The 27,732-nt window shown below is 44.6% G+C and overlaps 1 protein-coding gene across 3 annotated transcripts in view; it reads right to left on the reverse strand.

The window, feature by feature from the left end:
* Positions 1-27,732, reverse strand: part of SLC17A5 (solute carrier family 17 member 5) — a 651,091-nt gene that overhangs the window by 211,137 nt on the left and 412,222 nt on the right. For all 3 annotated transcript variants that reach the window (XR_014962977.1, XM_085610951.1, XM_085610950.1), the window contains exons 9-10: positions 24,484-24,631; positions 21,154-21,244 (exon numbers count right to left, since the gene is read on the reverse strand). Coding sequence is in view for 2 of the 3 variants with exons in the window: in XM_085610951.1 (XP_085467077.1) it covers positions 21,154-21,244; positions 24,484-24,631 (239 nt within the window). In the remaining variant the exon portion in view is untranslated. The remainder of the gene's footprint in view (positions 1-21,153; positions 21,245-24,483; positions 24,632-27,732) is intronic.

The raw sequence follows: 27,732 nt of genomic DNA on the forward strand, positions 1-27,732 counted from the left end.
GTAAAAAAAAAAACTGTGCAAAAAAAACAGTGCTCTTGCACAAAGAAAGAAAGCAAGTATCCTGGTAGCACTATGCTGGTGACAGGCCATTGTTAAATAAATAAATAATAACCAAAGAAAGAACTTATGATGAGAGTGGGATGGGGAATGGGAAAGGGAGCATTTGGGAGGGGAATAAATAACGTATGAAGGGGGAAGAGAAACAGGTGTAGGAGAGACCAAGGAAAAACAGGACTCCCTTTAAGTATTGAAACATAAGGAAAGAAGAGTTGGAAAAGCCAACAGTTATTGATTTCATATGCCAAAGCATGTAAACATAAGCATTCCCAAAAGCTGTTTCCATGCAAAAAGGTTGTTTAATGTTTTACAGTTTCCCTGTTAGCTATGTCAATGCTGGGGAGAAAAGTAGCAACAAGCGTTTGCAATGCAATAGGTCTCGCATTTACGTGAGTTTGAGCTATAGACATTGCAAATAACAATGCCTTTTATTTTTGTTTTCGTTTTTAAAACAAATAAAACGCATTGTCTTTTACAATGCCAATAGCTTAAACTCGCGTAAATGCGAGACCTGTTGCAATGCAATAGGTCTAACATTTGCGAGAGTTTAAGCTATTGGCATTATACATGACAATGCTTTTTATTTATCTGTTTTGAAAATCAACACAAATAAAAGGCATTGTCATTTGCAATGCCAATAGCTCAAACTCTCGCAAATGCGAGACCTATTGCATTGCAAATGCTTGTTGTTAGATTGTTATCTGTGATCTCTGTAATTAAGTCTTTGATATTGGGGGGGGAGGGCAAGGGCGGGATGCTCAAACTGCAGCACAAATTATTCACCACAATAACAAGGTCACCAGCACGTTATGAACTCGCTGGTCTTCTCAGATGGGCTGAGGAGGCCTTTACCACAGCCACCTCACTGCAGTTTTGTTAATGGAACTCAGAATAACACCCTTGGTCAAACGGCTATGTGTGCCAAACCCTATCTCCACATTTTATACATTCAGCCCAGAGGGCTTTTAAAAATAGCGTTTTATGGAGGAGCTGGTGGGGAGGGGGTCAGGGGGCTTGGGCTGGGAAGTGCTACATTGTGCTGCGTGGCCGGTTCTCTTATCCTGTTTGGGCTCCATCCTGTGCTCTTAAGTGCTTTCAGCTTTGATCAGGTTCCCTTTGTCTTTCCGCCTTTGAGTTTATCTCATCATTAATTGGCTTACTGTCTGGATTACCCTCAAACCCCAACCACTCCTCAACCATCGAACGCCCCCACCCCCTGGCCAGTGAGACAACTGTGAGCAATAATCAACATATGTCATTTGAGGTAGTCTATAATCCACACCGAGTCCCTGCCTGGTAATTAACAAACCAGCAGGGCGATGCCATATGCTGCTGGCAGAGCCAGTGGAATTATGCAGTTCTGTGGCCTGAAGCTTTCCACATAATTATGGATGTGCCACACTTACCATATAATCCATCATCTTCTGCGCAATTTGCAGATTTTTACAAAAACAAAATATTTCTTGCGCAAACGGATCACAAGTTACTAAAAATGCTAACAATCGTGTCCGCTTCAGAAGCAGGCGACCTCTCAGTTGCTGATTTAAGGTGTTAAAATGATATTAATGAGGTGAAATCTTTGCCCATACATTGTTAAGATGTGTAAAAAAGCAAATAAGTGACGAACAACAGAGACAAAATGCACTGCGTTACTGAGCATAACTTGCCTTTTCTTTCTGCATTATTTACTCTCCCTGCTGGTCCTTCAATGATGCATAATTATTGCAAATATTATTTTTAGAGCATCTTAAAGGGACTTGTGCATTAGGTAGAATCTTGAACGTTTTTTTGCCTAAACCTCCACATAACCCTCTGTTTGAACTAGGATATTACAAATGTTTTACAATATAGCACATGTAAGCATATATTTCTAGTTTTATACATGTTGATAACAGGTTTTATTATTATCAACTAAGTGGTCCTCGTTTTTTCGACTTCAGAAGGATGAAAGGCTGAATTTGTCCTTTCATGATATAAACATGCAACCTAAGCAGCAAGCTCTTAACTCACTCTGCTTTGATTCCAGCACAATTGCCTTATATGGTGTGTGCTGCATTACAGTATACACAGCAGTGGCACAGCAGTGCTGTTTTGAGTAACCTGTCTTTTGCGCACCATAAAGGCTAATCCCACAAAAAGGTCAGTGGTTATGGGAGTGCAGGCGAGGGGTTCATCTCGTCTCTTTCAGAGGTTCATTTTTGCTTTGTTCCTGCTGGTTGAATTCTAGTTTTCTTCAGACTACCTTTAAATTCATCCGCAGTTCCATTTTGTTAAATGCATGGAGGGCAATTCTCTGTAGAAACCTGAGCCAGTCCACGGCCACGACAGCTGCGAGGAGCAGGGCAGGCACAGACAGCAGTGCCCCCTGCTCTGAGGCCTGGCTCTGCTGTGAGGCGGCTGGAGCCCCGTGACTGATTGGGAGGGTGAGGGAGAGCAGAGAAAGTGGAGCCAGGAAATACAAAATAAAAACGAAACCAGCACAGTGCTGGTGAAATGCTAGCAGTGCTGATAGATAATTCTGGTAGATAATGTTGACAATTATTAACAAGCAACCAAGTGGGAGGCAGGGGAGGCAGCAGTAAAACAACTGTGGTGTTAAGAGGAGGTGGGAGGAAGAATGCTATATTTAAATGTAAGCAGCTCGGGCGCTGAAGTTGAACACAGACAAACACTAACAGAGCTGGAAACCAAGAAAGATAAGAGTCCCCCAGAGAACAGATAAAGAACCATAGTGGAATGAAACAGCACTTAGTCCCTGCTGCATGGGAGGAATGGAAGAGAGAAAGGAGGGACAAAGAGGCAGGTCTGACCACTGGCAAGCAAGGATTTTTGAAGGACACTGACACAAACCAATCAAAAGCTGGGGGATGGCTTTAACTCAACATAAGAAATTACAATAGGTCTTGAATGCTCAACCTAAAATGGAATTGCTTTCTTTACAGAACGTGTGTTGGTGATAAAGGATTGATTGTGACAGTGACAAGCAGTGTGATGATTAAAATCAATTTATACCAAACGGCTAAACATTTATTCAGAGAGTACTCCTCCTCTCCCCTACTAAAAGAAAATTCAATGTATAATTTAAACAACTGAAAATACATCTTGCAAACAGCTGTGCTGTCAAACCAGACCTAATCAGTAGGTCTTTTCTTTTGTATGGGCAGAGTTATTAGTGACAATGATATCAATTTAATTTTAAAGCATAGTGTTCCATGAGCAGACTAATAAAAACAGATAAACAGACAAAGCAAGACAGAGCAAAATCTAGATAGTTACAGACAAAGAAAGACATAATCAATCAGTGAATTAGTAAAGCGTGCTACTTACCCGTGAGGGTCTCAAGGCGCTAAGGGGGGAGGTGCTGCTACTGCTCGAAGAGCCAGGTCTTGAGGAGCCTTCTGAAGGTGAGCAGGTCCTGTGTCTGCCGTAGATGGGTGGGGAGGGTGTTCCAGGTTTTTGCAGCGAGGAAGGAGAAGGATCTGCTGCCGGAGGTTGTTCGTTGGATGCACGGGACGGCGGCAAGGGCGAGGCTGGCGGAGCCGAGCTGGCGGGCGGGGGTGTAGAAGTTGAGTCTGTCGTTCAGGTATGCTGGTCCAGTGTTGTGGAGTGCTTTGTGTGCGTGGGTGAGGAGTTTGAAGGTGATCCTCTTGTTGATGGGGAGCCAGTGCAGGTCTCTGAGGTGGGGGGAGATGTGGCTGCGGCTGGGGACGTTGAGGATCAGTCGGGCTGAGGCGTTCTGAATGCGTTGTAGTCGTCGCAGGTGTTTGGCCGGGATTCCTGCGTAGAGTGCGTTGCCGTAGTCTAGCCTGCTGCTGACGAGGGCTTGGGTCACTATTTTCTTGTTTCGGTCGGGATCCACTTGTAGATCCTGCGAAGCATGCGGAGGGTGTTGTAGCAGGAGGAGGAGATGGTGTTGACCTGCTTCGACATGGAGAGGGAGGAGTCGAGGATGAATCCTAGGTAGCGTGTGTGGTTCGTGGGTGTTGGAGCTGCTCCCAGTCCGGTCGCCCACCAGGAGTCGTCCCAAGCAGAGGGTGTGGGACCTAGGATGAGGACCTCCGTCCTGTCTGAGTTCAGTTTCAGGCGGCTGTTCCTCATCCACTCGGCGACGGCCTTCATTCCCTCGTGGAGGTTAGTCTTGGTGTGCGGGTCCTTGGTGAGGGAGAGGATGAGCTGGGTGTCGTCGGCGTAGCAGATGATGTTCAGGTTGTGCTGGCGGGCCACTTGTGCAAGGGGGGCCATGTAGACATTGAACAGGGTCGGGCTGAGGGATGAGCCCTGGGGTACGCCGCAGATGATGTTGGTGGCTTCGGATCGGAAGGGCGTGAGGCGGACTCTGAGTTCTGCCGGAGAGGAAGGACGTGGTCCAGTCCAGGGCCTTCTTCTGGATTCCGGCTTCTCAGAGGTGTTTTTAGTGTGCGGTGGCAGACCGTGTCCAAAGCGGCAGACAGGTCCAGGAGGGTGAGGGCTGAGGTTTCGCCGTTGTCTAGCTGGCGCCTGATGTCGTCAGTGGTGGCGATAAGGGCAGTCTCGGTGCTGTGGTTGCGTCTGAATCCGGACTGGGATGGGTCTAGGATGCTGTTGTCCTCGAGGTGGCGGGTCAGCTGCATGTTGGCGATTTTCTCGATGACCTTCGCCGGGAAGGGGAGCAGGGAGATAGGCCGGAAGTTCTTGAGGACTTTGGGGTCCGCCTTGGGTTTCTTGAGGAGGGCGTTGATTTCGACGTGCTTCCAGCTTTCCGGGAATGTCGCTGTGTCGAAGGAGATGTTGATGATCTTTCGCAGATGGGGTGCGATGCTTGCGTCAGCTTTGTTGAAAATGTGGTGTGGGCAGGGGTCTGATGGAGATCCTGAGTGGATGGAGTTCATGACCTTGCGTGTCTCTTCGTCGTTGACGTGGGACCAGGAGGTCAGTTGGTTGGTGCAGGTGGCGGTCAGGGTGTGGTCTGTTGCGCTCGGGGCGGATGAGGAGTTGAAGCTGTCATGGATGTCGGCGATCTTGCGATGGAAGAAGGTGGCCAGGGAGTCGCACAGATCCTGCGATGGCGGGATGTCGTTGGTGTTGGCGCTGGGGTTGGAGAGTTCCTTCACTATGTTGAAAAGTTCTTTGCTGTCGTGTGCGTTGTTATCCAGTCGGGCTTTGAAGGACGATCTCTTGACTGTTCTGATGAGGTGGTGATGTCTGCGGGTGGCGTCCTTGTGGGCTGCGTGGCTGTCTGGTGCGCGGTCGTGGAGCCATTTCTTCTCCAGCTTCCGGCATGTTCGTTTGGAGATCTGGAGTTCTTCGGTGAACCAGGCGGCTTTCTTGCTGGGATGGTTGATGGAGGGTTTCTTGATCGGGCGAGGGTGTTGGCGCAGTCGTTGATCCACTGTCTGAAGTTTCGGGCGGCGGCGTCTGTGTCGGTGGGTGGGTTTTGGGTGAGGGTGGAGGTCAGCTGGTCTTCGGTAACTTTGCTCCAGCAGCGGCGAGGCAGCTGTTGGGTGCAGTGGTGCGTGGTTGGTTTCTTGAAGGTGAAGTGGATGCATCGGTGGTCAGTCCAGTGGAGTTCGGTGGTGTGGTTGAAGGTGACGTGGGTGCTTGTGGAGAAGACAGGGTCGAGCGTGTGGCCAGCGGCGTGGGTGGGTTTGGCGACGAGTTGTCGGAGGCCGAGGTTGGCAAGGTTGTCGATCAGGGCGGTGGAGTTGGCGTTGTTGCTCTCGAGGTGGAAGTTCAGGTCCCCGAGGAGGATGTAGTCCGTGGAGGCGAGTGCGTGGGTGCTGGCGAGGTCGGCAGTGGACTCGCTGAACTGAGCCCGGGGGGTCAGTAGATGAGTGTTCCTCTGAGGGTGGTGTTGGGGTCGGTGTGGATCCGGAAGTGAAGGTGTTTGGTGGAGTTGAGGGAGTCGTCTGCGAGGGTGTGGACCTGGAGGGTGGACTTGTGGACGATGGCTATTCCTCCTCCCATCCCATTGGTGCGGTCTCTGCGGGAGATCTTTTGGCTGTCCGGGGCGGCTAAGGAGATGTCAGTTGCCGAGGAGTCGTTCCACCAGGTCTCGATCAGGAAGGCAACGTCTGGGGCGGTGGTGTTGAGCAGGTCCCAGAGCACGACGGCGTGCTTTCGCGCGGAGCGGGTGTTGAGGAGTATGCAACGAAGGTGGTTGGGTCCATTCCTCGGGGTTTTGGTGGTTCTGTCGCAAGTGAAGTTGCAGGTGTGGCAGGAGAAGGGTCTGTGGGTGCGTTTCGGGGTGGCCTGGAAGCAGCAGTGGTCTCGGCCGGTGTTGAGAGCATGGAGAGTGTTGGCGTCGTATCGGATTCTGGCGTTGTGGCGTGTGCAGGGTCCAGGGGTTCTGGCGCTGGGCGCGGTCCCGGCACGGACGGGCGCAGACGGGCTTGCCTTTGGAGCGCCTTAGGCGTGCAAGCAGCGCGCCCGCTGCGCGCGTCCACTGCGCGTCCGGGCAGCGGCCGCCATATAAGGCTTGGAGGGAGGAAGGAGCAGATGGGAGGCGGGGGCGTGGCCGCGGGGGACAGTGGCGGGAAACAACAGGTCACAGAGAGCAAAAGGGGGGCGGTGGGGGGGGCAGGTGGGCTACAAACGGTAAAATACAGGAGCAGACTGAAAACAAAATACAAACAGGCAGGAGGAAGAAAAAACAGAAAATCAAACCACAGTCAGAACATGGAGAAATATAGATGGAGAGATACACAGTGAAAGAGAGAAATGAAGTGGGAGTTAAATACATAGAGAGGGTTAACTGATAGAGACAGAGAGGGCCAATTGATAGAAAGGGTTCAATATATATAGAGAGGGATCGATACATATAGATTAATGGAGAGCTAGAGAGAAAAATAAACAGAGATAGATAAATAGACAGATCCATACAAAGTCTACCCATTGAGTTGGGTATTAGGAACATCTTTCATTTACAGTGCTACGAATCTGCAAAAATAGAGCATGGCATAGTAGAGAGAAGTGAGTTTGAATTATAATAAATCTAATATTTTAATTGACTGGACGATTTTTAAGGAGCAGTCTCCATTACGAAATCTGTGACCTACATCAGTGTGACATTTCTTACTGTGCATGCTGCATGTTTAGTTTTTGCCATAGAGGCAGGCTTAAGCTGTCTCTTCCGACTATTGCTTTTTTAATAAAATAAATAATACATAATACACATACATACAATGGCTTTCATCCATTGATCAGTTAAATTCTCATTACATTTTTCTTACACCCACTACAGCATATCGCAAGGGACAATTACACTTTACTCATTTAACTTTCAGTGACGAAACACAGCGTGTGCACATTATTCACGTCAACCTAAAAGTAGTTCATTTCTATACAGTGACAAACCTAGTTCAAAGTGCGTTTCAACTTATTTACTTATATGAACTTTAAAAAGCAGCTATTTATTTTGCCTACTCTCCGAGAGACCAGTGAGGTGGTGATTCTTTTTTGCCTTCTTTGTAACTTTGCTTGTGTTTAAGCGACATTGTAACACTGTACGATCTTAGTGATTGGTTAGTGGTGATATACTCTTGTCTCCTTCACAAAGAATAATAATAAAATGCAAGGCACAGCAAAAAGGCTTGTTAATTTAAGAACATCACTAGTATCAGGGTCACATAGGTAAATATTTTCAAATTCAGTTTTATATTATACACATACGACAACATTTTTTAAAATTTATGTCTGAGGCATAGGCTTGCAATACAAATAAATCAAATGTAATCATCGCAGAAACTAAAATAAAATAAATGTAATAATCGCACAAGCCTGCAAAGGCCATACTTATTGGCTTTGCCAATGGTTGTTTCTTTTAGACATACGCTGCAAGCCACAAAACACCACACACGTTTTTTGGCTCCCTTTGGGTCTGTCTTAAAAAGACAGAACTCTACCAGCAGAATGTGATGTGTATTTCAAAACATTCAAGTGGCCCAGCTGCAAATGTAAACAAGCATTGGCATAGCCAATAGGTCTCGCATTTGGGACCTTATAAGTATTTAATTATGCAGCACTAGATCCTTGGTGCAACATCAACTGTTGCATGGCTAAACACTTATAATGTTCCAAAGGCGAGACCTATTGGCTATGCCAATGCTTGTTAATCTCTGACTTTAATATATATTCCCAAAATTATCTATTCATAAGGGCCTTTATCTTTAAACAATAACTCAACTATGAAATTGTTTTAAATTTTATATCACCACAAAATGTTCCAGATTTGTTTTGATTTGTTTCCTCCTAAAAAACACAGAACACCCCAGTCTGATATTAGAATACGTTAGAGTATGTTCTTGCATTCATTTTAAAGTTACGATCTTAAACAGGCATGTTCTTGTGCACGCTTCTCGGCAGCTGTTCAGTGCGTTAAGAAAAGATTACTTTAGAAAAGGAGGAAATGGTACATTTTCACAACCTACACGCATCAAAAAGAACGTCTTTCTTCGAGAACAACTCCTTTGAAACAGTCCGTCAGACCTTCCAAGCAGCTAAGACGAATTCTCGCTGCCCTGCTGCACATTAGATGAATTTCTTCCTTTTGAAATTGGGTCTGGACCTATCGAAGTATTTAAAGGTGGCTTGATAGGCCAGACGACAACAACAAGGACATTGAAAGATGAACCAAGTCACAAATATTAGCATACTTCACTTGGCTCTGCTGAATTTTAATTCTCTTATATGAACTGGCTAATAATATATAACAGGTTACAAAAACATACATAGCTGTGTACAAAATAATTTACTTTTTAACTGAATTTGAAAAAAGACACTTATCAAGGAACTAATAAAAAATAAAAAGTTAACCTACCTCCGATGCATGTTTTGCGTGCACGGCTGCGGGTACTAGGATAATAAAATTCCCCAAATGATAAAAGTCCTCAACATGCACACTGCTCGTTTACGTCTAGAACTACCAGCTCCACCCAGAACCCTAAACGTATTTTCTTCCGGCGAGCGTTTACAACAGTGAATTCACTTTTGACAAAGTGATGCTGCCTGGATACGGGCGATGGGAAACTCTTTTCTTAACACTCGCGTCCAAGATTAATTTATTATGCACTGTGAGATGTTTCTGTTTAGGAAGCGAATTTCACATTAACAAAACAGTTACCCTCACTATATTCCAAACATCAAACATGAATAGGGGAGGGGGACGGCGAAGTAAAACTAGTTAGAACGCCTGCTGCTTAAACCCCAAGAACATAAACAGCACTTAAAATCATCTCAGTCGTGCACAGACCCTGACAGGATTCCGCTTTCACGTACTAAAGGAGGTGGAAGGTAACCTAACCGGCCGCACAGCCCAAAGCAGAAAATAACCACAGCGTCTGACATCAACCAACAAACAAGCATTTGCAATGCAATAGGTCTCGCATTTACGCGAGTTTAAGCTATTGGCATTGTAAATAACAATCCCTTTTATTTATTTATTTTAAAACCAAAACATAAATATAAGGCATTGTCATTTACAATGCCAATAGCTCAAACTCAAATAAATGCGAGACCTATTACATTACACACAACCTACTCCTCAGGGACCGACTCCAAAATGTGTTCCATCGGCTATCTCACTGCCAAAATACATCAGCAAGTTTCACGCTCCCTGCTGACATCAGCTGTGATGGTATAGTTTCACAAATCCAAGGAAAAGTACGGACCCAGAAGAGTCAGTGAAATTACGGAAAATGAAAGGAAGCAAGCACTGTGTTTTACCGTCCCACTATGTACCGATTACACACAATCTACTCTTCAGGGACCGACTCCAAAATGTGTTCCATCATTTTATTCAATGCCTGTAGCACTAATTAAATTAGAAACAACGTTCACTTCAAAAACCACTTCGCCAGTGTACCTGGACTCCATTGTGCTGTACTTGCGTCCATAGAAGGTGCGCGCATGCCGGTAGCCAGTGCGCGTGAAGTGTAAATAGACCCTGAAGCATGTCATATCCAATTTATAAAATTCCCAAACGCACTCACACAAAAAAAGTACTATTGTTTTTTAAAAAATAATGTGGTTTTGGTCAATACGTTTTCAATTTTGGTTAAAATAACTTCGATTTCACCTTTATTTTGTAACTGTGCTGATAGATTATAATCTATTGACATTTGTTTAGGGAAAAAACTCAGACCGAAAGTCTGGTTTAGTGTGAAGTGTTAGCAAGTTGGGAAAGGAAACCAGGACAAGCTAATTAAGTGCTTTGAGCCTTGCAGTAAAGATTGTAATCTCTTGGCTCGCAGCATCTGTGAGATGCAACTGGACAACCAGCAGGATGATAAGCTCCTAAAAAAAATATAGGTTACTGCTAAAGTAAGGGGTAAAAAGACAACATCCCCATCGCATTTGCATATTTTTAAATGCACGCTAAATGTAATTACCTTTTTAAAGTTGAGAAAAAAAGAATACTTCATGTTTTCCCAAATCCAACGAAAAGCACGGACCCAAGAGAGTCCGTGACGCTCACTGCTGACATCAGCTGTGATGGTGTAGTTTCCCAAATCCAACAAAAAGTAGGAACCCAGGAAAGTCCATGAAATAACAGAAAATAAAAGGAAGCAAGCACTGTGCTTTACCGTCACGCTGTTTTGTTCTGTGCCGCCTGCAGAATAAAGTTAAGTATTTGTGCCGCCTGCAAAATGAAGTAAGCATTTGGCCACCATAATAATAACTTAGTCTCCCTGTGCCTGAATGTGTTCTTGTGTAACGTAATCCGTGCTCATTTAAAGCACTCCAATACCTACCGCACGAGTTTGAGCTGTATAAATCTGCATTAAAAAAAAAGCACTCAAACAAAACAAAACTGCACACGCATCAAAAACCAACCGTTTTACATGAAAGCTGCTGGCTGGTGTTTCCCCAAATTCAACAAAAATTACGGACCAGGAGAGTCCGTGAAATAATAGAAAATAAAAGGAAGCAAGCACTATGCTTTACCGTCCCGCTATGTACCGATTACAGTTAGAGGTGTGGTCCCAGGAGAGTCCGTGAAATGAAGAAAAATAAAAGGAAGCAAGCACTGTGCTTTACCGTCCCGCTGTTTTGTTCTTTGCCGCCTGCAAAATAAACGTAAGCATTTGTGCTGCCTGCAAAAAGAAGTTAAGCATTTGGCCACCATAATAATGACTTAATCTCCCCGTGCCTGAATGTGTCTTTGTGTAACGTAATCTGTGCTCATTTAAAGAGCTCCAGTACCTACGGCACGAGTTTGCGCTGTATAAACCTGCATTAAAAACAAGCAGGAAGTGGGATAAGGGAGGGGGTGGCAAATGGTGTGCACTTTCGCGGCCGCTTTGATGTTCTCAGTGGCAGCGCGGCTCACTGAGAACATCAAAGCGGCCGCGAAATGATCACGCAGGCTGCCAAATGGTGCGCGCACCCGGCGCACATGCACTGTAGTTGGCGGGCGCACATGCACTGTAGTTGGCGGCCTGAAAGCACTGGTTTGCACTTCCAAATCCCCCTTTTACAAAAGCTCTCGCGAGAGCAGCGCTAAAGCGCTGGCTCAGGCGAGACCTAAAAAACTAAGCCCGGTCTGAGGGAGATTTACTCGCCTAGACGCCTACAGGACAAATACTATGTGCGGGCCCCACAACCAATCAGCTGTCTAACTGGCTGAGAGAGCCTCCAATGCTCCCATTCTAGGTCACAACATACATTAGCAGTACCACCAACGTCCGGTCTACAGCTAAAATAGTGTTAAGCTTTAGGATTGGTTGCAGTTACGGAAAATGACGTCAGATGAAAGATCAACAGCGGAAAACGGACATTAGGCTCAAGTCACCAACTGTCTGTGTAAATGGTTAGACAGGTTTTAATTTCGATGAGGTAAATGGCGCAGGGAAGCGATAACAGTTTAATGGTAGGTTATAAATTGTATTCCTCGGGATTTTTTTGTCACCCGCGATGCAGTCAGCCCGCATTCATCGGCAATGAGAATTTGAACACTAAAATATTTCACCGTTGGACTTAAGACAGCAAATAAACCTGCTGGACGGTTTTGTAGAAAGTTGTAAGCACTGATTCTTGGCATCTATGATGAGAAACCATGTTCGTATTAGTTTGCCGCCCTCTCTCTTACGTAGACGAATCATGCAGGTGTGTGGTTTTTGATGGCTGATCATCACCGGCTGATTGCTCATGACGTTTGATGTCAGTAAACTTATGTGCCCTGTTTTGACTAAAAGGCTTGTATTTTAGTTCATGTCTGTTATAGACGCAAAATTCAATTGATACAGTTTTATTAAGTGTATTATAAATACAAAGAATCACATATTTGTACTGTAAATTGCACTAGAAAATAGAATCCGGAACAGGCTCAGTGCGTAGGCTACGCAATAAAGACAAGCATTGGCATAGCCAATAGGTCTCGCCTGTGGGACCTTATAAGTGTGTAGCCATGCAACATTTGCATAACTAAATACTTATAAGGTCCCAAAAGCGAGACCTATTGGCTATGCCAAGCGGCCGTGAAAGTGATCGCGATCAAACATCAAAGCGGCCGCAAAAGTGAACGTAATCGCGGTAAAGCGCGGCGCGCGCTCCCGCGCACATGCACTGTAGCTCTAGGCTGGCCTGGTAGCACTTTTTGGAGCTCTCTCAATAAGTCTCGCCAGACCAGCGCATGCGCTGGGTCAGGCGAGACCTAAAAACAGCGTCCACAGCATAAAAGGAGGTCTTAAACAAGCCCGGAAGTGGTGCGTGCGCATGCGCGCAGCCTGCTCTTTTTAGAAGCACATACTTGTGCTTGTGGCGCGCCGCTGCGCGCTCCCGCAAGGTGGATGCCGCCACAAGCACGAGTATGTGCTTCTAAAAAGCGCAGAGCGATGGCTAAAGGTCCTCCTACGCAGCGCGCGAGACCTAAAAATAGTGCAAGGAAAACTCTTTAGTGGCATTTGCCTGAACTCCACATTTCAACAACTTCAACAGAGCTTTCACATCTTATCTATTTATTTTGATGATCAATATGACAATAATAAGCAGCACATGCCACATTTACTGGAGCCGACATAGCATCTCATCTCAGCAAGAATTTACGAAATCCAGGCAAATGCCACATTTCTTGAAAAGCCCTGTCTAACATGCTCATATAGATTAGCTGTTGAGGCAGCACCTTGCAGGCAGCTCTGTAGGTTTCTCTCTGCTGAACATTATTGTTAATACAAAATACACTATTTTGCCAGCTCTTTATTACGCACAGGGAAAATTCCTGTTATACTGGCATAATCGCGTGAAATTTTGGTAATTTTGCATTACGTTTGTTACACAAAATTCCCACTTTTACATCACTTCATTATGCATCTTGCATGGCAAAATGGACACACTGACGCATTTTGCACAAAGATATAGAGCCACATGCCGGCTTTGCAGTTTGCATTATTAAGCATAATTTTTCTGAAATTTCGTATAAGTATGCAAAAGCAAATTGTGCGAATTTCACTTCATCCACCATCTGGATGCATATACAATTCCATAATGGTACAACAGTGTAAAAGCTAAAATTATTTTTTAAAGGCTGCCTGAGGTTGGCAGGAAAGGTGTGGAGGTACAGAATTTGCATAGTGTGTCTGAGCCTATGTTTTTTAGGGGTTGGGATCACAGCCGTTTGCAATAAGCGGTCAAAAGACAGGCACTTCTTCTCTTTTTTATTAATTAAATGTTCCTATGGCTGTGAGCACTTTTAAGAGTGTGGGAGAGAGGCCCAAGCACTGCTGGGAAAGGCAGTTCAATGGAAAGGACTTGTAAGCACATGCAGGTGATTCCTTGTAGCCCTTCACTGTGTTTTGAGCAAACACCAAGTCAAGACTTCCCAAAATGGACTGCTCACAAGGAATCATATATCGAGGCATGACTATATATAATGTTTTTTTACTATTAACACCTACTCTTGTTTGAGGCTAGAACCCGTTGAATCGAAAGATGGCCTCTGGGTGGGAGAAACATATGAAAAGGTAGAAAGCCATTACACCAGCAGCAGAAAGTTGAAACGCAAGCAAGCCATCCAATCATGAGGTAAGGGCTCACCCAGAGCCTGCTCTAAGTATATACAATGTACTGGAAACAATAGGGGCCTACTGACCAAGTCAGGTATATGTGGTCCGTTTCTGAACAGCCCGACCTTTCTTGGCACCCACATAGCCAATGAAGAGTTGATCATCCACCCGCAAGTCTTTTGTGCGATCAAGATAAAAAGACTGTGCAGGTCTAGCCAGGATAACATCACAGACTTCAGGCGGTAGGTTGAAGCTGTCAACTGCCACCGCTCAATCTCCCCGCAAGGAGGTGGAGACTGGACAGGTTTGGGTGAAGAACCACCCCCTGCTGCTGCGACAGAAGATCCTCCCGAAGGGGCAGTCCGATCTGAGGATCGATGGCCATGCTCAGAAGGTCAGGGTACCCGACTCTTCATGCCCATTCATGAGCTACATGAATGACTTGAGCCCGGTCGCGCTTGATCTTCTTGAGCACTCTGGGCAGAAGTGGTACAGGCGGATAGGCATACAGGCGGTCGAAGCTCCATCAGCAATGAAAAGCGTCACTGAGCGAGCGCAGCCTTGGAAACTCCAACGTGCAAAACTGCTGACATTGCGCATTCTCTTCGGAGGCGAACAGATCTAACCGAAGCTTTCCCCATCTCCTGATGGAGACTCCTTTCATGATCGACTAGGCACCAACGGCTGAGTTTGTCCGCCCGGGCTAAGGGAGCCCGCCAGGTGTTGAACCAACAGTGTTATGTCCTGATGTTCCAGACATGTTCAGAGGCGGAGAGTCTCTTGACAAAGGGTCAACGACCCCACTCTGCCCTGTTAGTTACAGTACCACATGGTGGTGGTGTTGTCGGTGAACAGCTGCACCACTTTCCCCCTGAGAGAGTGAAGGAATGCATTCAGTGCCAGTCTGAACGCCCAGAGCTCTAAAAGGCCGATATCGAGGCCGGACTCTGCTGCAGACCAGACGCTTCTGATCTCCGCCTCTCCCCTATGGTTGCCCCATTCCAGAGGTGATGCATCTGTCACCACTGTTAGATCTGGTTGGGGAAGGGACAGGGGTCTGCTTCTGACCCAATCTAGGTTTGTTAGCCATCACTGTAGTTCCCTCCAAGATCTGGACGTAGTCGGAAAGATTCCCCTGATGCTGCACCCACTGGAACTTCAGGACTCACTGGCATCTGGCATGATCCTCTTGCTTGAAGAGAGGGGGCGGGGTGGGAAGACCGACATCTGGACAATTTTCTGGATGAAATTACTCCACTTGCTTCGGGCTTGCAGGGGTTATAATCGGCCAACTCAACAGTCATTCGAGGCCCATGCACCTTTACTTCTGATCTTCACGTTGTTACAACCATAACCAGCATAGTGCTACCCCGTGCTTCTAACAATTATTTCCGCCCTCAAAATAAAGCACTTGTGTAAATATTGTAACCTGGTCCTGATGATAGCCTAAAGTCTATATAGGCCGAAACGCCATCGATGTTGAAGCGCAATTCAAGGCGTCACCCTCATGGTCCTACAAACTATCTCTGTTCATTAATGTATTGTACGGGTACCATTTGAGTTCATTGTACATAATTTTGCTTCCTTGCGCCCGATTCCTGCTGTATACATCCCTTCACTTGTCACTTGCATTGGTTACCTTTCCACAAGCACTTGTGCACAGCTTTACAGGTTACATGATATTTAATGTAATAAAGTGCATTTTGATTTGAGCCTCTGATCAATATTATATAAAATAATTTTTGCATTCAATGTTTTTCTGCTTTCTTGTCTTCCCTTCCCCCTCCTTATCTTCAAGCAACATGTCATGTGCATAACCTCTTTTAAATTGTCAATTTTAATAATACCTGTTGAGACACTGTTGTATGCTGTATACTCCTCACCACCACAGCATAGGAAGCTCCCTCCTCCATAGCCACAGTAGGGGGAGAAAGCAGGCCAGTGTCTGGAGAAGTGTCCAGACCACTGGAATCACCCAGTTCTGTTCGCCAGAAACGTTCCTTAAGCTGGTCAGTTAAAGGGTCCAGCAGCCCCTCCCAGTTCTCTTCCTCACCTTCTGGCCCAAAAGGAAAGCCAGGAATGAACACAGGAATTAAAGTCCCTTCCAGCATCGGAATCAACGTTGGTCTGGGGATGAGGATGGGGTCGGCGCCGACCGGGGGCACAGTCGATGCCGGGAGCATCGTCATTGGGATCGACGTACGGGAGGGTCGAGTGAGATCCACCGGCGTCGATCTGGATCCAGGCCTGGACCCACCGGAGCCGCAAGTGTCAAAGTCCCTGGGCTCCCGACCAACTCCATGGGGCCGGAAGGCATGCCGGCGGAGCCAGGCTGCCCAAATATGAGGTACACGGCCTCATAGAACTGTTCGATCTGGGCAGGAGATGCTCCTGGTCCCGGAAAGGGAGGGAGGCACAGAACCATCTCAGAAGTAGGATCCGGAGACTGAGCCTTCGAGCAATGATGCTCGGGATCTCGCGTCGGCAGACCGACAGGGAGAAGTCAAACAACACCTGTCCTTCTTCAACTTCTTCTTGTGCTTCCCTGGCTTCCCTGAAGATCTTGCGATGACTTTGAGTGCGAGGAGTGTGGGCTCTGCAACCATTCTTGAAACCTTCCTCTCCAACGAGAACGGGAGTGACGTGGAGCCGAGCACCTGGCCTCCAGCAGGTTTTGGGACCGCTCCTACAAAGCCTTCGGGTTCATGGCCCGGCACTTGGAGCACGACTTTGGGTTGTGGTCACGCTCCAGACACCACAGGCACATGAGGAGCAGATCCGTCGCAAACTTCATCTGGTGGCAGGAACCACAGGGCTTGAAGCAGGGTCTTCGCTGGGACATCCTCAACGCACCAAGAGTCCACGACGCGAAAAAGACATTGATAAAAAGTCAAAAAATGTTAGCCAAAGAGTGGCTGTGGGTTGATCTCTCTGGATCCGCGCTAGGCTGGCGCAGAAAAAGAAAAGAACTGATATCAGCGCGCATGGGGGTGTCTATGTATGTCCCGTGGTGTCATCCCGGCACCCATGACGCCAACGACAGACACACAGCTGACCAAAACCACCTAATGACATACAAACACTGAGTGAGAGCCTGCCAGCAAAAGAGCCAGGTTTTAAGTAGCTTTTTGAAGCAGACAAAATCAGAGCAGACGTGAATGTGAGACGGAAGCCTGTTCCATTGAAAAGGGCTCAGGTAAGAGAAGGATCGACCGCCATATCGGACTGCGAATACGGCGTGGGCAGAGCAAGAATTGAGCCTTAGATCTCAAATTTCTGGTGGGTCGATAAATTGAGAGTTTGTTTTGTAGATATGTCGGTCCTTTACACTGTCTTTGAAAGCTGTAGGACCCCCCAACTGCTGGTGGCATCCCTAACAACCCAGGCGCAGGCTAAAGAAAGTTTAATGATGGAACCCCAAACAGGACGCTGCGTAGAGAGCAACTTCTGAAAGTCACTACCTTATTGATGCTATTTGCATGATTAGGTCTCGCCTGACCCAGCGCATGCGCTGGTCTGGCGAGACTTATTGAGAGGGCTCCAAAAAGTGCTACCAGGCCAGCCTAGAGCTACAGTGCATGTGCGCGGGCGCCATGCTTGACGCGATTACTTTTACTTGTTAGGCCTTGCTAGAGGAAACTCTTACCACCCTGTGCTCATTTTATGTATGACACACAGACACTTGGTCAGTTCCTTACAGCCTTCTTTAGACTAATTCAATCACATTTTGGACCAGCCCAGACGAATATTACTTCTTCACTGGGCAGCTCCCATTTTTATTGAGTAGCTATGCATGTATGACGTAGACTTGTGTCAACAAACTGCATAGAGGGACGTGCTCATGTTGATGCTTGCACGTGTGTCGCACACCAAGATCGACCTTTGCTCCATTCAGAAACACACTCCCCTTAGGAGCCCATCGTGCCATGCCACTGCCAACCCATAGCATGCCACCAGCGCATAGATAACCTGATGCCAAGCATCCCAGCATGTTTGGGAGGGGTTCAGACAAATTATTAGTCGGGAAACGGGAAAATACTTAAACAGACCCTCGGCCAGTATGAATGTTGCTGACCGGTCTTCTACACACAAAGGAGCTGTGCTATGGGGTTGCTTAAGTACAGATTAACAAAGCATTGGCTTCATTGTTGCTGTTGCACGTGCTCCTTTTCTCATGCATATCTTAATATTTAATGATAAAGAATGCTGTGAGGATATTGGTACAATATTTAATACTGCAAACTGTTAATTTGTCAATCATACAGAATGCATGATTCTTTATAAATCAGTGTGATGTTCACAGTCAATGTACGTAAAACAATTTGTAGTGTTAACACGGCTACCTAGTTATCATGCTTTCATGGTCTATCTTGAGCATACATGGTGTAGATGCCTCCCAGCAGACACCAGTGTATATGATGACCATTTGTAATGCAGTTTGATTTCTTTTATGCACTTGTGTCCCACTGCTTCCCTTGACTATGCCCCCTAGTGCCTCTTCCTGCAATGGAGGATCAGGGTCAGAGGAAGGGATGAGCCAAGCAACAGAGTCTAACTCTTTGGCCTGGGGCTTTGGAGCATCTGTCCCTCAGACACTGCACTGCCCACCCCCACCAGCACTCCCGCTACATAGGTGTGTTGTGTTTTCACAAGTCTTGTGAACACAACCCAGTATAGTCTTCTTTGCCCTTAGGCAAGGGCAGGGTTGGACCAAGAAACCAACTTTGAGCAGAAGGAGGTGAAGCCCATTCATATAGTTTACTGTACAGTTTCATTTAGGAAAAGAAAATCCCTGGCCTACAAAAAAGCAGGAAAAACATGTAGCAAACCTTATAATCTGCCAGGATTAAGCTGGAATGGTTTTGTGCCAATATCTATAACCCCATTCTAAAAACTACTCTGAAAATTCAGGAGAGCATATGGCTGTATGTCATGCAACCAAAACCACTGGGATTAATTCAGGACATTGCAAATAAAAGAGGTAGATGAATCAGACCTTCAGTTGATTGTGAAATACATAAGCATTCACTGGAAGTCCCTAGATCTGTCAGCTCATGCAGTCTCACAGTATTCCCATGGTCTGAAATCATACAATTCCCCTTTGCCAGCTGATTTATGAATGTATTGGTGTTCATAGTCATGAATACCAAACATGCATGTGGGCAAATCTCTTGCATAACAGGAGACCGTGGAGAATTCTACAGAAGATAGCGGTCATGCACCATTCTCAGTAAGATAATCAGATCTGTTATCCACTATAGGAAGAAACAACATGCTGAGAAAATCAAAATTTGAGACCATGTTTGATGGATGTACCCATTACTATCCCGGATGTACCCATTACTATCCCGGCAACAGGTGATCATTCACCTGGATTGCCACCCATTGACTTCAGATGGTGAAGTTCATGCAAGAAACTCGTATTTTTCAGAAACAGTTCACCTTTCAAAATTGCAACTTCTTGTACAGGAATTAAATCTTTAACTGTTTTAATTTCTTGAATTTCTTTTGGTGCCACATCTAGAGTAGCTTTTTGAAGCAGGTTCAAAGGACGAGTTTGCTAATTGTACTAAATCAGGCCTGGTCCACTTTGTCAGATGTAAAGCTGGAGACTCAGCTTTTGCTCCGAATGAGGTGACTAACTGAATTTAGCTGCTCATTTCCAAGGGTAACTCCAGAATAGGGAGAAGATTGTCCCTTTTACTTCTATTGTTACACGGTATGTGTTATTTAGTCTGTAAGCACTATTTTCTTTAATGAGTTTCTCGTACTGCAGGCACGACATGCTTTCCTGCAACATTCAGCGCGCCATGCACGCTTTCACTTTCCAAGCAGCCCAGGATAATGACGGCTGCTTCTTTGCAAGGAAATAGGTCTTGCATTTACAAGAGTTTCAGCTATTGGCATTGTAAGTGACAATGCCTTTTATGTATGTGTTAACTAGCAAAACATATAAATAAAAGGCATTGTCATTTATAATGCCAATAGCTTAAACTCTAGCAAATGCGAGACCTATTGCATTGCAAATGCTTGTTTCTTTTGAAGTCAACAACGTTTCAAAGATTCTAAAAGGTCCACGATGTAATGCCACACGCTGTGAAGATCAATGCATGGTAAAGGAATGCATGGTAATGTCATGCAGCCCCCCTGAAGACCAAATGTATGAGACCCAGTGCAATCTTTATTTAGAACTGTTTGCCAATTACTTGCACCGAAAAGGCTTACATTGGCCATTCATGAACCAAAATGCAAAGAAGAGATTTACAGTTCATCTACTTGAATATCATTCAGGACGGAGATCGAGGTTACCGTCATACATTCTTCGCAAGGAAAACAGTTATTAAGGGCTGGCTTGAAGGTTTCAATTTCTGCAGTTCTACTCTAATAAAAGAAGCATGACCTTTTCATAGAGGATATGGAACGGACATACACTGGGATTCACTACATAAATTCTTAAGTAATACTTTATTAAGAAAACAAGTAAAGAAGCATTTGAAAACTCAGAAACTTTACAGACTTGTGGTTCTCTCATCATATTCATCTACTATGCTTTCGCAGTATACTCTTCTTGACCCCCTTAAGCACTCTGAGCAACGTGATGACAGGTGTTTCGCCTACAACCCCCTCCACACAGTTAGGTCCTGATTACGAGCTGGTCATAATAGTCCAATCTGTGGGTAAACCCGTTTACGCATGTTTTGGAATTAGGCACTGGTGGGAATTTAACACATACAATAATTATCTGATCCGTTAAATGCCTGAACTTTCATTACATTTGGGCAGGTCAAACTTGCTGAAATTTAACGGGAGAAAAGCATACTATATTTACTGCATTATGCAGATTTTGGTACGTTGAACACAAACATCCACGTAATTCCCCACCAACTTGTAATAGATGTTATTTATCGCACAAGATAAATAATGTACCCTTGGGTATCGTTATTTATCGGGTGCAATGAAAAGTGACTAAACTCGTAATCAGGGCCTAGAATAGGTATTCTGTTTTTCAAATGAGAGCATGATACATGTAAACAGGGACAGTGAGTGAAATTACGAATCCCCTATGAAGCCAATTAAATGAAAAAAAGACTAATTGCGCAGCAGTTCATATAACACTTACATTTGGCGTTAGTGTTTTAGCGACAATAGGTCCAACCATTCCAGGAATCGTAGCAAAGGTATTTGTGATTCCAAGAAGGAATCCTGCATATCTGTTGAAAAGTTATAGAAAAGCAATTTATTAAAATTGCCCTTGTTGCATTGCACACTATCATACAAGGTCAGATATAGATGCTGACTGTAAGAACCCACTATTTAAGTACAAACATACTGGCGATTCACTTTCAGCTATTGTTATTTCTTATCGTAACTCTGACATTGCAGCAACAGTCAAAATTTCTGACACATTTTTTGTATGTCATGACTGTTATTAATGGAGAACTATTTAATGGAGTGAAACGTAACTCTCCCAGCTTTAAAAACCAAGTACCATTGGAATAACATGAATCAATGGTTAGATGACTGTTTTGCATAGTGTCCATATCCTCATTTTGAAGTAGCCATACAAATCAAAATAATTCGACCTAACCTAGATGCATGCTTATTCTGTTAAACATGCTCAAAATGACTCAATAGCATCAAAAGTCAGCTACATAAATAAAACATAAAAAAGCAGTACTTCTCATAAAGAGAGGTTCAAGAACCTCTGTAGAGTCTCAGAGCAATGTGGCATAAGGGTCTGGGTAAATGGAAAAGGTCTGGAAAGATGTGTAAAGAATATGTGGTAACCTACTCTAGGAAGACACACTATTATAGACTACACATTTTATCAATGTTGCAGCTAGTGGTTTCTTCTTTCTTCAGCCAGCCAATCATCTTTCAATGCTCTCATGAGAACAGGATCACTCCTCAGTGAAAACACAATGACTCTACATAGCAGTTTCAGTGTTGAACCTATTTCTTATCACCTAGAGGTTTCCTTTAGTCCACTTGCATTATGTTTTCTCGTTCAAAACTACTTTACCATGAGGAATCTTCATATCTACCATTCTAAATACCTTTTCTATTCATGTATTAGCAGCAAATATTGTCTAAGTAGAAACATTTGCAGAATTTAGATGAAAACATTGATGCAACTATTATTCATTATGAAAACACATTCATGGCAAGATCAAGAAATAAACATGTATGCACATTTAGCATTTTCTAGTCATGTCAGGCAATGTTGCTTCAGCTAGTGAGGCCTAGTACAAGTAAATATGGTTGTTTACTACAATTTGTGCATTTAAACGCATTTTATTTTCATTAAAGCCTTCACGTTAATTCTGCACATTAGTATAAAATGTATTATTTTCTCTATTATTAAAATGCTACCCCAGTAGCATCTTTTTGGGGTTTCTTATAAGACAATAAGAGTTTTTATAAAAGATATTGGAGTTGGGATGTTAATTCTTAGACGTGGTTTTACAGCGCAGCTCTCGCTAAACCTCCTGTGATGACGAGAAAACGAGCTGGCAAAAGTACCACCAACAGAGGGGCTCTGGCTCTACCCACATTAGCTGACCTGACTACAACATGTGGGTGGGCAGAACTTGCATGGTTTCATTGAAAAAGAGTGTTTGTGGCACTTCTATTCGCTCTGGGGGGCGTTACCGCACTTAATATGGGCAGTGCATTCAAACGTAATGAAGCAGTGGTGAGCAGAGCTGAAATGTTGCATGACACATTGATGATTCATGAGCATACGCAGTCTATTTTTTGTCCTGCTATACATTGTTTATTTTATTCAAGTCTATTGCTGTTTGTTCAAGACTCTCTTCAGTGTCCACAAAAAGATCACCCCTCCACATTGCCACTGTGGTGGTCGCACTGCAAGACACCCTTTAACTTCTGTGAGGTGTATGTTGCCACGGTTATGCCTGTCCCTGGGGGGGCATCGAGATAGGCAGAGAGGCGCTTATGCATGCCAAACTTGGATCACGAGTATGACAGGACACCGCGAGAATTGGTGAGACACTGTTCTACAACTTTGTTTCTCCCTTCTCTGTTTAATGCACTGCTTTACTGTTGGGCACAAAAATCTGTTAGTACACATCTGCAACTCCAACCTGTGCCGCTCCTCCCTTGTGCCTCCCCCTGATCCGAGTACCTCAAATACAGGCTGTGTCAAAGAGCAGGAGTTAAGGGCAGCTCTACTCTGTAGTTCCAGGATATTTCTACAAGTTTATAAGCACTTTCTGAGCAGCGCAAAACAGAGAGTGGGGCTGTAGGGTTCCAACCATCTGCAGTGAGTGATCTGCATACCGAGACACTTTCATTGAAGGCACTCATAACTGCTTTGGGAGGGTGTAAATCTAAATGTATTCCCTGTGCTCAATGGTCAGCCTCCAGGCGATACAATAGTTCTTATAATATGCCATCGTCCCTGTGGCACATGCACTCCCTTCGAGGGATGGGACAGCCTGTCCTGGTCACTTTCTTATTACACCTAGTTAACACAAATTACCTAGGTAATTAATACCTACCACACCCAAGGAATCTAAGAGAGCAGCCCTACAATACTGCACACTCCACCATTGGTAGTGGACGTATGGAGGAAAAGTTCACAAAGAGGCCCACTGTTCTTCGCATTGTACCACTCTAGGAGGTGGCACTTCCACATACCAACTATCCCATTTTTGTGCAAAGATTATAACGCGTACCTGATGCTTATAAATGAAAATTCAAATATGGAAAAGACGTCTGCAAGCAGTCTGAATGAACAGAACCCTGTTAAGACACACGGTCAGAATTCGGTATGCATCCCTTTCATCTGTAGCTGCAGCCGTGACATCTTTCATTTTTAAAACTATAGCTCACAAAGAGAAGTTAGAAGCGTTGTAAATATGCAATGCCCAACTGAAAAGAAACCGCGCCAAAAAACTGCCCCTGAATATTACTACAACTAGAAACAAACAAAAAGTAAAAACGTATTTCTAACACGGTGTTAAAAACACTAAAAAGAGTACTTTCTAAGGAGCAATTCCGATGTGGATAAAAAGCAACTGAATATAATGGTTCCCACTGACCGAGCTTTGACAAAGAAGAAACCGGATTTTTTTTTAGAATGGCCATGGAAGGTTTAATTCTCGGTCATACAATGTTCTGCTATATCCGCTCATGACAAAAATAGCTCGAATTTGCAACAGCAACAACATGATACTTTGTCTCGCCTTTATATTGATAAAATTATGAAACTTAAACATTCTGCAAGTGTTTCAAGATGAGACTCTATACCTTATAATTTAAGTGTTTACATATGTGTGTTTCCAATCCCAACTACAACCTTCCAATGTATTTGAGTATACTTCAGCTAAGTAGACGAACATAAGGCACACAAATTATTCGCTTTTAGTATTTGGTATTATAAGCCCCGCGGTTTAGAGGATGTTTCAAGCTGTTAAGTACTTACGATGGGGCAATATCCAGGTGATTTATGTTGTATCCTGACATACTGAATCCTCCAAGTGTTGTTGATAACGTTAGGAAAGTAACAGCAAGAGAATAGTCGCATCCGATGTAACCTGTGGCTACTAAAAATATAGCGGGTCCAACCATTCCTGTGGGGAAACATGTTTAGGAAAAATTAGATCAAAGTTTTTAATTGCCAAAACCCCAACATGTGCCTTTCGTGAAGGCAGCTGATATCAATTTGCCAAAACCACAACACTTAAGCACAGGATTAAAGACAGTTACAAAAGGAGATCATCAACATAGGCTTTAAAAGTTATGTTTATTCTGAAAGCAATAACCCTCTTGTTTAACGCTCACCTATGTCATCTGTGATTATCTAGAAGAAGTGTGACCATCATGTCAACTATAAGCAAGTACACGCAACTTTACTTCACCACTCAATCTAAAGGGTTACTCTTGTCAAGATAAGATATTGGTATGTCACATCCACTTTTAGTTGTAGGAAAAATTACAAGTAACTTACCCAAATGACTGTACTCCTCATCTTGCTTCATTCAGACTGACTGATAGCCCAGCTGCAAGGAAGGAAACTAACATGTCTGCGCAGTGAACTGAATCTGGGCCCTGTTAGTTTATAGAGCAGCTATGTCCTGTCTAGTGATATGTTCAGCAGCTTTGTGTATCTCAGACTTTGTCTATGTTGAGACCAACTTCCAGAGCATAAGGAGTAAAACACAAGTTGGAGAGAGACCTCCAGCCACTTAGAAGAATATGAATAATCCAGAACAGAAGCCAAAACTCTGCTCTTCCAAGGGAACTAACTTGATTGCCCCACACTTCCAGACATATTTAGATCTTTAAAAACAGTTCAAGGAAGACTGGATGAGAGTGAGGAGGGAAGAAGTAAAAAGAAGGGCAATGAGATAAACTGTCCGATCGGAGAGAGAAAGCCTACGTGACAGGTGGTTGTTGATTTTGCCTTTCTGTGCTTGAAGGAATAGGAGGCAGTACTCTAAGAACTGAGGTCAGCTCCCAATAGATTATCGCAAGGGCCTTGCTGGCAATTCCACTGACCTAAGGGTGGCCACTTGCTTGTCAATAGTGTCTGTTAGCATTTCTGTCTCATCTCAGGATACATCCTGTCCTTTTACCCGAGGCTCTGTTGAAAGCTAGGTCATGCACAGTTTAATCTACATGCCAAAATCAGCCAGAGAGTCTAAGTCAGGATGAGACTATATAAGGTGGAGTGGCAGGAGGAGGCACTTTTGGTACCTCTTGCGCTACTGGAGACGTGGTGGGGGCTTGAATTCAAAGAGATGAAAACAGATGGGACAGGGGCCAGCGCAGCAATTTGCATAATGAATTCCTTATACTCACTTATGGTTCCCATGCTGTCCATACATATGAAACCTTAAGCCCCGCAGAGCCCACCGGCCCATTAAGGAGATTGCTAGCGGGGGAATAAGGGAACATTTAGGAGGGAGAAGAAAGTGATAGGATGGGGGTTGTAAGGTGAAAGGAGAGTAGGCTTCTCGGTCAAACTATTGAGACCTGCAATAAGGTTGATGAATTTCAGGAAACACTACCCTAGAGGGAAGTCGAGAAATCCTAGATCGTCATAGAGAAGGCATTGGCATTTCTCTGACTGTGCAAGCCTTGTTCCAGAGCCCAAAAAGTGATTTGAGAGAAATTGAATCCAGGTTCCACTCACTGAAAAGGCTATGTTTCTTTTGGTGGTGCTAAAAGTCATGTAATAAGGCTGCACATCAATCTGTGTGGGGTAACTCAGATGACCATAAACTGGTGCTAGTCATACAATCTCTGCCCAATGAAGCATCGGAAACAGAAGTAGCAGTAGCATGGAGAACATCTTGAGTGTTTAATACAGTACAGACTTCTTGTCAGACATCGTAGGTCGCATTATGCACACAGAAACTGGCCTGAGAGCCAAGCGTTTTGTCTGGTCGACACTCAAGAGATGGTCTCATTATTAAGCCGATGTTGCTAAGAGGCCATCAGGCTCCTACAAGCTTAATCAGTGTACTTACCCTGCTTTTATGTTCACGGAAAAACTATGGTTAACAATAATTTATACACAGTCAACCACAGGAGACCACACTTTTAGCTATATTTTGACGGGGCAGATGAGTGTCAACTCCCTGTAATTGGGTCATCTGTCTACCTAAGAAAGCATCTGTTCGAAATGGCTCTTTTTGCAAGGTTATCCCCAAACTTTATGCTTATTCCTCCTATTTTTTCCTGACCTGTTGTTGTTGGCTCTAGGACTCTGGGCTCTTTACCGCTGCTAATCAGTGCTAAAGTGCATATGCTCTCAGTGTAAATTGTTATTATGATTGTGTTGAAAAGTAAAATGATAACAGGAAGATAGTAGAAGTCCTGTTTATTTGGCCATCCACTCTCCACAACTCAACTCGGGTGTCAACATTCCAATGTCAGCTTCCGGGGGAAGAAACCAAGTAAGGGAGAAGGGGAGGTGCAGCGGAAGGTACCATTATGAACATGGTAAGATTACAACAGATTAGTTATCCATGATTGGCATAGTTGATTTACCGATAAGCCACTAGTAAAGTGCACTGGGTGTGCCAGGGCCTGTAAATCAAATGCTACTAGTGGGCCTGCAGCACTGATTGTGCCACCCACATGAGTTTCTCTGAAAAGGTAACTCACGCCTGCCAGCGCAGTGCCTGTGCGCAGTTTGTAGAATGCCATGTCAGCCTGGCAAGTGCACCCACTTGCCAGGACCTGACCTTTCCTTTTCTTACATGTTAGTCACCCTTAATGTAGGCCCAAGGTACCCCTGTAGGGAGGGTGCAGTGTATGTGAAAGGTAGGACATGCCCTGATATGTGTGGCATGTCCTGATAGTGAAATACTGCCAATTTCGTTTTTCACTATTGTAAGTCTATATGTGCCCATAAGATAGAATGGGGAGTGTGCTTATAACATCTTATAAGCATAACTGCCCCCTGGGAACCAGATAGGAAAATAAAGTTTAGTATGCCTGAAGTCAGAATGTTAAAATGCATCTTTTAGTGAGGGTGATTTTTACATTCTGTGTTAGAAAATCCCACTTTTAGAAAGTAGGTATTTTCTTGCTAAGCCATCCAGTGTGCCTCTGCTAGGATGTGTATTGACTGTCTGGCTTTGGAGTGAGAGGGGCTGGGGATGTGCTATGATGGCTCGCCCCACCCACTGTGGTGTGTCTGAAGCCAGGGCTCACACTGACA

This window comes from Triturus cristatus, chromosome 6, assembly GCF_964204655.1.
Source record: "Triturus cristatus chromosome 6, aTriCri1.1, whole genome shotgun sequence".
Lineage (NCBI taxonomy): Eukaryota > Metazoa > Chordata > Amphibia > Caudata > Salamandridae > Triturus > Triturus cristatus.